A 16,692-nucleotide genomic window follows, 5' to 3' on the forward strand; every position below is an offset into this window, starting at 1 on the left:
TGGACTTGGGTAATAACAGACTTGCTATCTACCATTTTGTAGTCCAAAAATTTTGCGGCAACGAATTTCTTCATCCCGGCATCTTCAGTTTTATATTTCTTTTCAAGCGCATTCCACAATTCTTTTGACGTCTCTACGCTACTGTATACATTATACAGATTATCATCCAGTCCGCTAAGAATATAATTCTTGCATAAAAAATTAGAATGCTTCCACGCTTCAATCACCAGAAAGCGTTCATTCTCTGGAGTTTTATCTGGCAGATCAGGAACATCTTCCTTGATGAACTTCTGTAGACATAACGTAGTTAAGTAGAAGAACATCTTCTGCTTCCAGCGCTTGAAATCAATCCCGGAAAATTTTCTGGGTTTTTCTACCGGTGCCAACGCCGGTGTTCGGCTTGTCGATGCGTTGGCAGTCACCATCAGAATAGCTTGGTTTTCGCTTTCAGTCGTCATTTTTTCTGTAAAAGAATGACACAAACAAACGTTTAATACACGTTTTCAAACTGGAGTAAAGAATCACGTAGATTTTAATCTCCAACAAAACGCCACGAAGGCTTTACTCTCCAAAACGGGAGTACACAAAATCACAAAGGTTTTAGTTTGTAGAATAATAAGAATAACACAAATACATAAATAAATATTAAATTCCTTAAGATTGTTATTCCCGCCAATATTGTTGTATTTGTAAATAATAATTCTGCAAAATATAAGTTATCGTAATGAAACAGTAATTAATTCGAGCCCACTGAATTCACAGTGTTTCCTTAAGGAATTTAATCCCTCCTAGTACCCAAGGTAATGGATTATTTCCTCCCAGGATAGAACGAATCACACACTGGTGTAGCGGTACTTCAAACCCCAGTGTTTAAGCGAACACAAAGTTCGGTAGCAAATCACATTTACAGTTGCTTTATTTGAAGTTAAAACAATGCAGAACGAGGGAGTAGAAACTCAGAAAATCGTATGAAAATGCTGAGAGGAAGGAGTGCAATGTATAGCCAAATCTGTTGAGCGATTTTCAGTTTATTGGTCTTGTGTATTGTGTGTGTCTTTCTTCAACAGTTGCTGCACATATATATATAGCAGCCAGTGTTGAAGAAGACCAATCGCCCACCCTCCATGATGGAGCAAGCATTAGCTTGTTTGTGGAGCAAGCACATTCATGGTGGGAAGAGCATTAGACGGCTGCCACATGGTCAATACACGGATTGAAAAATATCCGTTACAAATGCGGATAATCTTACGTTAATATTTACTATTAACAAAAAAATTTGGTCCAAAAAATTAATCAATCAATCGATCACTTGACCAAATCCAAATCCCCAAATCCAAATCCAAATCCAAGCCGTAGCCGTAGCCGAAGCCGAGTCGAGCGAACGACGACGACGACGGCGCGAGGCTTGCTTTCTTCTTAACTCTTTAAGAGCTACAAGAAGAGCAATTATATATATACCCACCAAAAATCTTTTCCTCTTCCAATATGGGACAATGTCTCATTGTCAAGAGGGAAAACTTAAAATTTTACTCAAAAATTTCATTTTCCCTCCATTTCCCATTCACCCTTATTTTAAGACTATTTCATCTTAAAAAATAAAACCTCAACACATATAACTAGTGTCAGTTGTATGACGCACAAAATAATATATTTTTTTGGATGAAATACTCTTCGGTAGAGAGCTCTTTATCTCCAAAGACGAACTTTTGGACATGAATTTGAATTAGTTGGGCTTCAAAACAAATATTAGACGAAGTAAAAACTAAAACGAACAAGAATAACGGTATTTGAAAAAGAAGAACACGAATAACGGTAGAATACTCCATTCGTTTCGAATGACCAGTATGCCCCTAAGCACTGACAGTTAGTACTATATAATATAATTTAATAATGCTAAACGGAAAGAACGACTACTATTTTACTGTTTTAACGCCTTAACTGTCGCTGGCCCCCTCTATAAAGTAGTGGCACTATCGTGAATAAATTAATATCAATAGGGTCACATGGACTTAAAAAGTCCCATTAACCCTTTATTCTTTAATTTCTTACCTTATAAAATTAGGACTAAGTCTAAGAAAATATTGTCGGTAAACATAGTACACCCTCTTCCCTTCTTCCTTTCTCTCGGTGTCTCCGCAGGCCGAGAAACTGAGGATTATAGGCAATAGAGAGTTCAAGCTAGAAGCCTGAACTAGTAAGTTACAAATTCTAGCTTTGTCCTTAATTTACATTATGGAATCTAGTAATTGCCCAAGATGTCATTTCGCCCGTTTTGGTTGTGTCGTGGTTGTGGTTGTGGTTTTTTTCGCCGTCGACATTGCTTCTGCCGGCAGTCTACAACGTGTTAAAGACCCACATTGGCACACTGCCTCAGCCACTTGGTACGGCAGTCCCAACGGTGATGGTAGTACCGGTAAATTTTCTAGTCCTAATCATGTTCGCATTCACTTCTGTTTAGTTTTAATTTATGTGAACATATTTCGCTACGCACGAAATTTAAAAAAAAATAAATACTTTTTTTAAAAAATTTATGGTCCTAAACAAGTCAAAAAAGGGCTAGAATATTTGTGTGATTATATAAGCTTCTCATTAAAGGTACAATTATAAGTTTAAGTTAAATTGTTATCAAATTTAGAAGGATCATTCTTTTTTGAACGGATTAAAAAGGAAATAGGTTCACATAAACTGGAACAGAGTAAGTATTAATAATTACATTATGACATGCTTTTACAGACGTAGAGGAAATGTATAAATTATATATGTGTAAAATTTACTAAACTTTTAATAAATAGTGGAGTAATTAATTTTGAACTCAAGAGTGCAATGTAGTTCACCGACAAGAACTTATAAAATGGTGAAATCAAGTTTAGATTCTGAATTCATTTATTACCTAGACATGCATTACAACTATAGAAACGGGCCAACAACTGAATAAGGACCCGTTTGGCCATGAGTTTTGCCAAAATAAATTTGGGATTTATTTGGCAAACACATGTTTGGCCATAGATTTTGTTCACATTTGAGATTTGGCAAAATCTCAAATCCCAAATCAATTGGTGATTTTGGGCCAAAACATGACCACTACATTTTTAAAAATTTTTAAATATTACCCTAAACTTTTATAGTTTGTAAAAGAGCCCACATTTATTACGACCAACTAAATATTTGATGAATATGCTCCCTTATCAGCTTAATCCTTTGTGCATCTTACTTTTGCTTCTGATTTGTAGGCTAAATGGCTTTCTGAATACTCATATCAATTAACTTTTTCTTTTTAATTAGGAGCCGTAATTCTCTAATGGGATTTCATTGTAATTAATGATTTATATAGTTCATTATAAAAATGATAATTTTATACCAAACTTATTTATGTTCAGGACTATGGTTTGGGATAATGGTACTATTGGGTATTTGTGATAGTTTTTAGAACTTGTGGGGTATAAGTCATGTTTCATATTTTTTCAACTAAAAAGTGAAATATGTTTTGAAAAATCATGTCCAAACATATTTTCATCTTCAAACCAAACTTCATCCAAATAAAATTTTTTAAAACAAATTTGGGACTCTATGGCCAAACGCTAGCTAAGATAGATATCGAAGATTTAAATATCGACCCAATTAGTTTGAAATTGAGACAACTTAATACCTAGTTGTTATAGTGAGATGGTTCAAGATCCTAACTAATTATTTACTAGTAAGTGATGGAATTTTGGTGTAGGTGGGGCATGTGGGTACGGGTCTATGGTGGACGTGAAGCCATTCAGGGCAAGAGTAGGGGCCGTGAGTTCGATTTTATTCAAAAATGGCGAAGGTTGTGGTGCGTGTTACAAGGTAAAATGCTTGGACAAATCCATTTGCAGTAAAAGAGCCGCGACAGTTATTATTACAGATGAATCTCCAGCATTGACCAAAGGCCGAGTTCATTTCGACCTTAGTGGCTCGGCCTTTGGTCGCATGGCTGTTAAAGGAAATAGCGGCAATCTGCGCAACCGTGGTAAAATCTCCATCATTTACCGTCGGTAAGTTTCATAAGAGCAGTGAATTGAGTTTTTCTTGAGTATAATAACAATCTGTTATATTTTAGTTTTGTCAGTTTGTGCTTAGTGGTTGATTAATTAATTAATTAATGAACAAGGTACACCGTACAATTTTAGTTTAAAAGTTTTGAGAAAATAGTTTACTGTTATAGCTAGGAGTACTATTTTAGGTGACAAGGACACCATTGAGTTCAGTGACTGTGATAGGGTTATACTATTTCACTCTTTTTTCTATTTTCAAACACTTTTTATTACTCCTCTTTTTGTTTTAATGACGGTATTTAATGAATATAAAATTTAAGAAAAAAATTACTTTTAAAATATTCGGAAGTATTTTAAACTGTTGCTCTAAAATATATCATGATTATGTTATTTTTTAAAATAATAAAGATTGAAAGTGTGTGGTATAAAATGAAATAAATAAAATAATATATAAATAGAATGGAGTAATATATACATGTATAAATGAACTTCATAATTCTGTTTTTCTGTTGCACGCCTCCATGATTTTTTAGTCCTTTTATGGTCAAAAGCTTCACTGGTTTCTTCCTCGATCGGTTTGCATATAATAGAGTCTGACTACTGACCCACTTTTTTTGTTTGACCAAATTTATTTCACTCTTTTGTGATTGCTGTAACTACCTTCCCTTTTTGGGGGCATTAAAAAAGTAGGTACTACAAGTTTAAACTCAATATTTATTCTATTTCATTTTATTGGATACTAACTCATTTTTTTATTAGGCCGTTTTAAAAAGAACGACATAGTTATATATATTTGAAACAGTCCGTTATATGTTGGTTGGTAACCGGTAAGTATGAATTTGTGGGTGTAGGACTCCGTGCGTTTATCCTGGAAAGAACATTGCCTTTCATGTCAATGCAGGATCAACAGCTTATTGGCTCTCTCTTTTGGTAGAGTTTGAGGATGGAGATGGCGATATTGGATCCATGCATATTAGAGAGGTACGTGTGTTAACTTTATTTTTCTAATATTCCGTGTTTGCATAGGGTTCGGGGAAGGGCCCTAATACAAGCATTAATGGTTGCTTCCAGCTCGAACTCGTAACTTATAGGTCACACAGAGATAATTTTATCATTGCACCAAGACTCTTCTTCCTAATTATGCCTTAGTCGAAACTCAAAAACAACGTCTTAAAAGAGTTTAAATTACACAATCATGCAACTTAAGGTAACTGTTACTCTCTGTGGTCCACAATAAGTGAACTTTTGACATTTGGTCGAAAATAAGTATCTTTTTTACATAAGGAATATTTTTTCAAATTCGCCCTTATTTACATATACCAATGTATCAGATTAATAATATGCAAATTTTAATTAACAGTAATTTAGTCAAAATACATTTTTCTTCTAGGAGTTAGTATTTTCTTAAGGGTATGCAAAAGGCCAAAAGGTCACCTATAATGGACAGGAGGAATAGTAGCTTTATTTAATAAGCATTTGTTTGTAATCTATAATAACTTTAAGTAACCTAATTACAATAATGATGTAAAAATTAACTTGTATATTCAATCAGTGTAAAAGAAAGTTCACACAAGGTCTCCTCTCTGCACTTTTATGATTATAAAAATGACCGGCTGTTCTCTATATACACTGCCTTAGAAGACTCATTACAATTTACAAGAAATCAAACACATTTCGATGTAGACAAATCCGAGTAATTCGGATGTCTTAAAAAACTATTATAACCACGTGTTGTGCCACAATTGTAATCTTTTTCAAGTGGTCATATGAAAGATTCATTTGGCCAACTTTGACACACTATCTCTGCTATACACCACAGCATTGTTTATAGAATATAATATCTTCTTTTTGGTATGCCAAGTTTGGCCATCTTGGCTTGTTTCTCAAAGCACTTTCTCCACATGCTTTTCTCTCTTTTTTCCCTACAATCCACACTAGTGCACAAGTGCAACATATAGGAAAGTGACTTAAGCCTTTCCAACCAACCATATAGTGCAAAATCGCTTCTTTCCTCATTTTTCCATTTAGGATAGTGGCTTTTCTTGCACTAGAGAGAAGAATAACTGAAAATTTGGTGAGCAATACTATGCACAAAATATCTTGCATTCATGCAGGATTTGGGGAAGGACCGCACCCATAGAGTGTGATGTAGATAGTTTAACCTAATGTAAACATTAGTAGTTGCTTTCACGACTCGAAACTTGCAGATTTGGTGCACTTACTAAAAAACAATCCTCTAGTATAATTATTCGGTATATTGAGTAAATTACTCATTTTTTTAAATGAGTACGTGATGACTATATGCCTCGTGGAATAGTAAGGGTGAAATCAAAGAAAAATTTAATGCATTCTTGATTTTCAAATGTATCAAATATTTTGGACAAAATTTGATTGAAGAAAGTAACAGATTAAACTTGCTCGATGGGAGTATGTGTTGAAGTATATTTAATAAATTAATGAAGAATTAATCTAAATAGCCGACCGCTCAAACATTTAAGTTATAAATAGCCGACAGATATATAATTTATGCATATCATATTTATAATTGTATATAATCATGTATAGTTATATACTGGTTAGAAAAAGTAAACATCAAATTCGACCAACTGTTTGTTAAAAAATTCCCTTAACTAATAAGTCTCTTGATTTTACAGGCAAGGTCCAATCAATGGTTAAAGATGACACACCTATGGGGAGCAAATTGGTGCATTATTGGTGGACCATTACAAGGACCATTTTCAGTGAAGTTAACAACACTCTCAAAAAGAAGAACTCTCTCTGCAAGAGATGTTATTCCAAGCAAATGGTCTCCTAAAGCCACTTATACTTCTCGACTTAATTTCTCTAAGTAACACAATATTCAAAAGAACTAATTAAAATAATCTAAAACCCATGACAATAACATATGCCCAAGCTGATTCGAACATCATAACTATAAAAAATAACACCTGCTGAAGTAGCTCTCTTTGTCGATTGGATTTTTTAAAAGGAAAATTAGCCTTTGGATCAGTATAATAATAAGTATCCGAGGCTTATTCCTTTTTTAAACCCTTTTATTGTGGTCTTTTATTGTTGATGTAACTTTCTTTTTCTCTTAATATTTTTTAGGCTGCTTGTAAGGGTTGTTAATAGTAGCCCTCTCCAAAGGAGAGTGAGCCCTTTGGGTTCTTTTATTCCTTTTCTTTTTTGGTGTAAAAGTGATTTTTATGTTTTTTTTTAATTTGGGTTGTAAGTAGTGCGAGGTCTTTCTCTGGTTTTAACTGAGGGAGGACCAATATTATGCATATTTAATGTGTTTTTGCTTATATGAAAACATAAAATGAAGTGTAATGAATGATGTAGGAACCTTCTGTCCTTTGGGTAGTTTTGTTCTGTTTCATATTAGACATTGTGTTTCTGTTGAATTCAATTTAACTTATATATACTAACAATAAAAGGAGATTTTACACTACTAGTGTAATTGAATCTATTTTACGTAGCATGTAACCCACTTTAATTTATCGTAGTTATTTTTTAAGTTGCTATTGTCAAACATTTATACACTGCCAGTGTAAGCGGAATCGAGATTTAAAATTTATGGGTTCCTACAAATGATCTCAAACTAATATACAATAATAATTGGACCAACTGAGTAGATTCCGAGCTAAACATTATTACAAAAACTGATTCGAACTTATGACATTGTGATTTGTAATTAAGGAAAATTAAGGAAGAACCAGGGAGGTCAAGTATGTGCTATGGTGATGAGAGGTGAGAGTCCTCCTCCATCACCATAATCCTTAATTATTAGATGTCTCGAGTTTGAGTCGTTAGTATGAAGTCGGCTCTGATAGCGAACGTTTTATGTCAAAAAGGTAACTTTCTAGTGTGAATGCAAATCATTCGGGTCCCAAAGCAGATACGTGACATAAAAGAGCAGTACGGTGCACGAAACATTCATGTTCACGCAGAATTTAGAGAATGATCGTATCCCAATGAGATATGATATTCGCATCCTACCATAACAAGCATCACCGCTTGATTTCACAACTAGACCACTCTACCGTTGAAGGGGCAATGCCAAGGGTGGCCAGTACTTATAAGGGCTTGACTATATCTTTGAAACAAAAATCTATTTCACATGCACAAGAGTTGAGAAGTAGTTCGACTAGTTTGAGTCTGGACAGGCATGATAATGTCCACATGTGGATGCGGTCCCAATTGCTAATGACTGCTACTCCTTTTTTTTTGGATCAAACTGACAGAGTAGTTCTGGCCATGTGAATAGGCATGTGTTCAAATCCTCCCATATTAAAGGGAAAGTCGCACTCGTGACAGCATATATGTGATATTTCCCTTGTTGAGTACTCCCTCCGATTACTTGGTTTGATTTGTCACAAAATTAAGAAATAGCAAAAATATACTCTCTTTATTTTAAAAAAAAATTGTCCTAGTTTAACTTGGTAGAAACTTTAATAAAGAAAGTGATATTCGATAAACTTAAAAAAAAAAAAAAAAGATATCTCCGTCTTAAAAAGGTTTAACCTTTTGAAAAATGATGTTCTTTAAATAGAACGTTGTTGGTATTCTTACATGAGAGAGAATAAGATCAGACAAAAACCGCAGTAGTCAATTTCAGATAATTGTTGTAATAAACTTGTATCTCCAAGCCTTTTTCTCCTTTTGAAATATCTTTCTTTTTCCTTATTCTATGTCAAATTTCTAAAAACTTAAAAGATTGATCTGACATGACATAAAGAGAAGAGGAATAAGAATCATTGGGCTTGATGGCAAAAGAACAAAGGGATGCCATTTTAATGGATATTTGACAATGATAGACAACTCTAAAGAGTAGTTGACAGCCATTTAGTCAATAATTGACATTCGCATATGTAGTCCAAAAGGTAACCTAATATTAGGTTAAATATGCCAAATAAGGGAAAAGGGGTCTATTTTGTGCCAATCTTTTACCCGAGTCCATGTCGAACTCTAAAGCATGAGAATCGCAGGATACATTTCAAAAAAAGAAAAAGTCTGACAGCAACAAAGAAAAAATGCTGAAGCAGAAAAGAGAATACCTTTACTTCATATATATGATGGTCAACTATTGCTTTCAAAATTTTCATTCTATCAACCTTGCTTAGTCTTATTAACTACGGGGTTGATTGAATCTAGTATTTTGATTCGAAACATAAATATATTTGTGAGAAATTATTAAACTTCAGCCATTAATCATTATATGTCCTGAATTTGTAACTTAAATCTAATAAGTTCAGTAAGATACCAACCCACGGAGCAGCAGGCTAAGCAGTAAAAAGAAAGAGCGGACATATTAAGTTTAGAAGTATTACTTATCTCAAACCGTATGATTCTTTACTCCGCTATGTTTTTGCCTCGCGAATTGGTCTCCGAAAACCTCGTATCTAGTCATAATTAATTCGATTCAGTCAATACAAATTATTGAAATTAATTCCATATGAAAATACTAATTTTCCAACAAAATCCGAAATTGTACTCAAAAATCGTCCGTGGGGCCCACGTCTTGGAACCCGACAAAAGTTACAAAATATGAACGTCCATTCAACCACGAGTCCAACGATATCAATTTTACCAAATTCTGACATCAACTCGACCTTCAAATCTTAATTTCTTATTTTGAAATCCCTAAGCCCAACATCTAATTTCACCTTAAAAACACGTAATCTAGTCGAAATACTCAATGATAATCCAATATTATTGACTAATAATGATCACAAGTGACTTACCTCAAGTTTTCCTATGAATTCTCTCTGAAAAATTGCCGAAAACCATGTTGAAAATGTCCAAAATGATAAAAATGTCGAAACCCTCTGTTTTTGTACACTGCCCAGAGGTTCCGCTTCTGCGGAACTTTTAACTGCTTCTGCGCTTTTTCCTTTCGCTTCTGCGCCATTCTCGCTTCTGCGGTCTATTGCACTCCTAGACTAGGCCGCATATGCGACCATGTGGTCGCTTCTGCGGTCGCGCTTCTGCGATATTTCGTCCGCTTATGCGGACCACACGCTTCTGCGATTCCAGGCTCGTTAATTTCTGCAGGTGCAATTGCATCAGTAGGCAACAGCAAGTTTCAATTGTTCTAAGTCCAAATTTGATCTGTTAACCATCTGAAACTCACCCGAGTACCCCAGGATCTCAACCAAATATACCAACAAGTCCTAAAATATCATACAAACTTAGTCGAAGTCTCAAATCACATCAAACAACGCTAAAACCACGAATCATACCCCAATTCAAGCTTAATGAAACTAAGAACTTCTAGCTTCTACATTTGATGCTGAAACCTATCAAATCAAGTCCGATTGACCTCAAATTTTGCACACAAGTCATAAATGACATAACAAACCTATGAAAATTTTCAGAACTAGATTCTGGCCCTGATATCAAAAAGTCAACTCCAAACTTAAATTTCTAATTTTGCCATTTCAAGCCTAATTTAGCTACAGGCTTCCAAATAATTTTCTGGACACGTTCCTAAATCCAAAATCACCATACAGAGCTATTGGAATTATCAAAACTTTATTTCGGGGTCGTTTACACATAGCTCGACATCTAGCCAACCTTTTCAACTTAAGTTTTAAAGTTTGAAACTAAGTGTTCCAATTCATTTCAAGACCTCACTGGATCCGAACCAATTACTCCGACAAGTCATATAACAACTGTAAAGCACAAATTGAGCAGTAAATGGGAGAACGGGGTTGTAATACTCAAACCAACCGGCCGGGTCGTTACATTCTCCCCCTCTTAAATAAACGTTCATCCTCAAACGGGTTTAGAATCATACCTAGAGCCTCAAATAGGTGTGGATATTTGCTCCGCATCTCCCGCTCAGTCTCCCAAGTAGCTTCTCCGACTGGCTGGCCTCTGCGCTGTACTTTTACTGAAGCTATATTCTTTGATCTCAACTTTGAAACCTGCCGGTCTAAAATGGCTACTGTCTCCACATCATAAGTTGAATTACCATCCAATTGCACTATGTTAAAATCCAAAACATGAGACGGATCTCCGACATACTTTCGGAGCATAGATACATGAAACACTGGATGAACACCCGATAAATTAGGTGGCAAGGCAAGTTCATAAGCCACATCTCCAATCTTCTTAAGTATCTCAAAAGGTCTAATATACCTAGGACTCAACTTGCCCTTCTTTCCAAACCTCATAACACCCTTAATAGGAGAAACTTGGAGTAATACCTTCTCTCCTACCATATAAGAAACATCGCGAACCTTCCTGTCAGCATAACTCTTATGTCTAAACTGTGCCGTGCGAAACCGATCCTGAATCAATTTAACCTTCTCCAAAGTATCCTGCACCAAGTCAGTACCCAATAGTCTTGCCTCATCTGGCTCAAACCAACCCACTGGAAACTGACATCGTCTCCCATATAAAGCCTTGTACGGAGCCATCTAAATGCTCGATTGGTAGTTGTTATTGTAAGCAAACTCTGCAAGTAGCAGAAACGGATCCCAAGAACCACCAAAATCTATAACACAAACGCATAACATATCTTCCAATATCTGAAGAATGCGCTCGGACTGTCCGTTTGTCTGAGGGTAAAATGCGGTACTCAACTGAACCTGTGTACCTAATTCTTGTTGCACTGCTCTCCAAAACTGCATGTCCCGATCTGCAATGTTAGACACTGGCACACCGTGTAGGCAAATAATCTCGCGTATATAAATTTCAACCAGCTGATGTAAACTGCGTGTCCCGATCTGCAATGTTAGACACTGGCACATCGTGTAGGCGAATAATCTCGCGTATATAAATTTCAGCCAACCACTCTGAAGAATAAGTAGTACCAACGGGAATAAAATGCACAGACTTAGTCAACCGATCCACGATTACCCAAATAACATCAAACTTTCTCAAAGTACGTGGGATCCCAACTATGAAGTCCATGGTAATACACTCACACTTCCACTATGGAATTTCAAGTCTCTGAAGCAATCCGCCCGGTCTTTGATGCTCGTACTTCACCTGCTAACAATTTAAATACCGAGCTACAAACCCCAGTATATCTTTCTTCATTTTCTCCACCAGTAGTATTGTCTCAAGTCCTGATACATCTTTGCGGTACTCGGATGAATGGAATACCGCGAACTATGGGCTTTTTCAAGAATCAATTCATGCAGCCCATCTACATTTGGCACACAAATCCGACCCTACATCCTCAATACCCCATCATCCCCAATAGTAACATCTCTGGCATCACCATGCTAAACTGTGTCCTTAAGGAAAAGCAAATGGGGATCATCATACTGGCGCTCTCTGATGCGGTCATATAAGGAAGACCGAGAAACCTTACAAGCTAGAACCCGACTGGGCTCCGATATAACTAACCTCACGAACTGATTAGCCAAGGTCTGAACGCCATCTGCAAAATGCCTTTCACCAATAGGAATGATTGCAAGGCTACCCATACTCACCTCCTTTCTACTCAAGGCATCGGCCACCACATTGGCCTTCCCGGAATGATACCAAATAGTGATATCATAGTCCTTTAGCAGCTCTAATCAGCTCCGCTGCCTCAAATTGAGATCCTTCTGTTTGAATAAGTGTTGAAGACTCCGATGATCTGTAAATACCTTACAAGACACACCATAGAGATATTGCCTCCAAATCTTCAATGCATGAACAATGGCTGCCAATTCTAAATCATGGACAAGGTAGTTCTTTTCATATGGCTTCAACTGGCGTGAAGCATAAGCAATCATTCTACCCTCATGCATTAAGACACACCGAATACCAATCCGAGAAGTATCACAATATACTATATAAGAGCCTGAAGCTGAAGGCAAAACTAGAACTGAAGTTGTGGCCAAGGCAGTCTTGAGCTTATGAAAGCTCTCTTCACACTCATCCGACCACCTGAATGGAGCACATTTCTGGGTCAATTTAGTCAAGGGCGATACAATAGACAAGAAGCCCTCCATAAATCTACGATAATACCCAGCCAAGCCAAGAAAACTCTGAATCTCAGTAGCTGAAGATGGCCTATACCAACTCTGAATTGCCTCTATTTTCTTCGGATCCTCCTTAATCCCTTCACTGGACACTATGTGTCCCAAGAATGCCACCGAACTAAGCCAGAACTCACACTTGGAGAATTCGGCATAAAGTTTTTCCTCCCTCAGTCTCTGTAGTACAATACTCAAATGTTGTGCATGATCCTACTGGCTACGTGAGTACACCAGTATATCGTCAATAAATACTACAACAAACAAATCAAGATACAGCTAAAATACACTATTCATCAAGTGCATAAATGATGTTGGGGCATTGGTAAGCCCAAAAGACATCACGAAAAATTCATAGTGGCCATAACGAGTCCCGACTGCCGTCTTTAGAATATCCAAATTCCGAATTTTCAACTGATGATACCCGAATCTCAAATAAATTCTGGAGAATACCCTCACTACCTGAAGCTGGTCAAATAAATCATCAATACGTGACAAAGGATATTTATTCTTGATTGTAACTTTGTTCAACTGCCTGTAGTCGATGCACATCCGCATAGTACCATCTTTATTTTTTTCACAAAAAGAACCGGTGCACGCCAAGGTGACACACTAGGCCTAATAAACCCCTTATCAAGAAGTTCCTAAAGTTGCTCTTTTAATTCTCTCAATTTAGCTGGTGCCATCCGATACGGAGTAATAGAAATGGGCTGAGTGCCCGACACCAAGTCAATACCAAAATTAATATCCCTATCGGGTGGCATACCCGGCAGGTGTGCAGGAAATATATCCGAAAAATCTCGCACTACTGGTATAAAGTTAATAGTAAGAGTGTCTGCATCAACATCTCTCACAAAGGCCAAATATGACAAACACCCCTTCCCAACCATATGTTGAGCCTTCAAGTAAGAAATTACTCTATTGGGAACATAATCTGGAGAACCTCTCCACTCAACCTTCAGTAATCCCGGTATCGCCAACATCACCATTTTTGCGTGACTGTCCAGAATAGCATGACATGGAGACAACTAGTCCATACCCAAGATTACATCGTCATCAACCATACTAAGCAATAAGAGATCAACTCTGGTCTCTAGTCCCCAATAGTTACCACACACGACCGATATACACTGTCCACAATAATAGTATTACCTACCGGCGTAGATACACGAACAAGGGAAAGTAAGGACTCACATGGAATATCCAGATAATGAGTAAAATATGATGAAACATACAAATATGTGGAACGAGGGTCAAATAATATAGAAGCTTCTCTGTGGTACACTGAGACAATACATGTGATCACTGCACCTGAAGCAACGACATCTGGCCTGGTAGGGAAAGCATAGAATCGGTCCTGACCGCCACCTGATCGGCCTCCCCTCTTGGTGGACCCCTAGCTGACTGAGCCCCACCCCGAGCTGGCTGGGCAGGTGGTGGAGCAACTGGTGCAGAAGTCGTAGCATGAATCCTCTACTGAACTGGACCTCGCGAAAGGCGGGGACAATATTTCCTCACATGACCCAACTCTCCACACTCATAGCAATCCCTCTCGAAAATTGGTGGCGAGTTTTGAGGCGGACCTCGAGAACCAGAAGAACCTGGTACAGATGAACCCTGAACTGATAGTGCACGAGATAAACTCTGAGATGGAAGTGCACTAAGAGAAGACTGACTCTATCGAGCACTGTATAGACCATGGCTGGCTGATACGCCACGATGAGCTGAACGGGCCATCTGAGCGGGCCTATAAGGACGACCCCTCCTGTGATAGGGTTATCCCCCAAAAGGAACACTGCTGGAATTACCCGGACCACGAGACCTCTTGTCCTTCCTCTCCTCACGCTCCTGAGTACGGACCATCTCAAGTCGTCGAGCACTGTAAACCACCTCATCGAATCTAGCACCTGCTACATTTCCCAAAGTCATAACAAAATGGAATTGCTGGTTGAGACTATTAATGAACCTCCTGATCCTCTCTCTCTCATTCGGAACCAACCAAACTGCATGATGGGCCAACTCTGAAAACCGCATCTTATACTGAGTCACGGACATGTCCTCATGATGTAAATACTCGAACTGCCTGCGCAGTTCCTCTCTGCGGGTCTGTGGCACAAACTTCTCCAGAAATAATACGGAGAACTCATGCCATGAAAGTGGTGCTGCACCAACTGGTCTGCTCCTTTCATAAGTCTCCCACCATCTGAAGGTAGCCCCAGAAATCTGAAAAGTAGTGAACGAGACCCACTGATCTCCATAATACCCTTTGTCTGAAGCATCCGCTGGCATTTATCCAGAAAATCCTAAGCATCCTCCGACTCATCACCGCTGGAGGTTGTAGCCTCCCAAATCTCTCAAGTCTCATCTGCTCATCATCGGCCATAACGGGGATCACTTGGGCCTGAGCAGCTGTAACTGGCAGGGCTGGTAGTGTCCCCGGTATCTGAAGTCCCTGCACTACCTGATCTAGAGTATGGGCAACAGGGGTATGAGTACCTCCCCCGGCCTGAGAAGCAGCAGGTGCGGCCTGAGCCGAAACTACATGAGCAAGGCTAATGCAAACTGCCAATATATGGGCCAAAGCCTCCGGAAGGCCTGGAATCACAATGGGCACAGCTGGTACCCGAGCTGGTCCTGTCGGCTCAGCTATGTCTATAATCTGCTCCTGAGCTGGAGCAACTAATGGTGCTGCTCCAACTCTGTACGAGCTACACCTCGACCTCTACCTCGGCCCCGGCCTCTACCACGACCCCGACCTCTCGCGGCCCTAACTGGTGGCACTGGTGGCTGACCGTCCGATCTGGTAGTACGTGTCCTCACCATCTGTGAGAGAATAGAATATAAGAAAGTGAAATTTTTCCTAAGGGTTCGGCAGTTTCTCGAAGATAAGTACAGACATCTCTGTACCGATCCGCAAGACTCTACTAAACTTGCTCATGACTCATGAGACCTATGTAACCTAGGCTCTGATACCAACTTGTCACGACCCAAAATCCTAACCTGTCGTGATGGCGCCTGTCTCAATACCAGGCAAGCCGATAACCTCAATAAATCACAATAATCTCTTAGGTTTGAAAATATAATATTTGAATTCCATAGAAAACCTAACAATTTCATATACAAAATACTCCCAAAACCCGGTGTCACTGAGTACATGAGCATCTAAATGAATACAAAGTCTGAAAATATAGAATAGTACAATAACTGAAAAAAAGAGTCAAAGTCAGCAGACGTCAAACATCTACCTTGGTAATCTCCAACTGATAACCTCTGAGATCTAACAGTCATCATATCCGGAAGAACCTGAATCTGCACACGAGGTGCATAGTGTAGTATGAGTACAACCAACTTAATAAGTAACAAGACTAACCTCTGGACTGAAAGTAGTGGCGAGCTCAGCAGGTACAGTCCAGTATAGAAATAACAGTACAGAAATGTAGGCATGCTTTCAAGTTCAATAGTTAAACTCAGTACTGTATATGGCCAATCCAGCCAGGGGTAGATTTATCCCCAAATATAAATGACTAGGACAAGATCCATGTCCAGGAAAAATTCATCACAATTATAAATCAGTAAGGCAAGTTCATGCCCTGGGAAATTCATCCCGAACATATATAAATAAGGCAAGTCCATGCCCTGGGAAGTCCATCCGGAATATAAATCATCTACACTTACTATGGGGGATGCAGACTGCG

General features: G+C 38.1%; 1 protein-coding gene across 1 annotated transcript; it reads left to right on the plus strand.

Annotated features, from left to right (window-relative positions):
* Positions 1 to 2,047: 2,047 nt before the first annotated feature.
* Positions 2,048 to 7,380, plus strand: LOC104115770 (expansin-B3-like). Its single transcript, XM_009626469.4, has 4 exons — positions 2,048 to 2,413; positions 3,719 to 4,019; positions 4,871 to 5,000; positions 6,674 to 7,380. Exons 1-4 carry the CDS (start codon positions 2,233 to 2,235, stop codon positions 6,869 to 6,871), a joined length of 810 nt encoding a protein of 269 aa, XP_009624764.1. The 5' UTR covers positions 2,048 to 2,232; the 3' UTR covers positions 6,872 to 7,380.
* Positions 7,381 to 16,692: the final 9,312 nt, after the last annotated feature.

Source organism: Nicotiana tomentosiformis, chromosome 8 (assembly GCF_000390325.3).
Source record: "Nicotiana tomentosiformis chromosome 8, ASM39032v3, whole genome shotgun sequence".
Taxonomy (NCBI): Eukaryota; Viridiplantae; Streptophyta; class Magnoliopsida; order Solanales; family Solanaceae; genus Nicotiana; species Nicotiana tomentosiformis.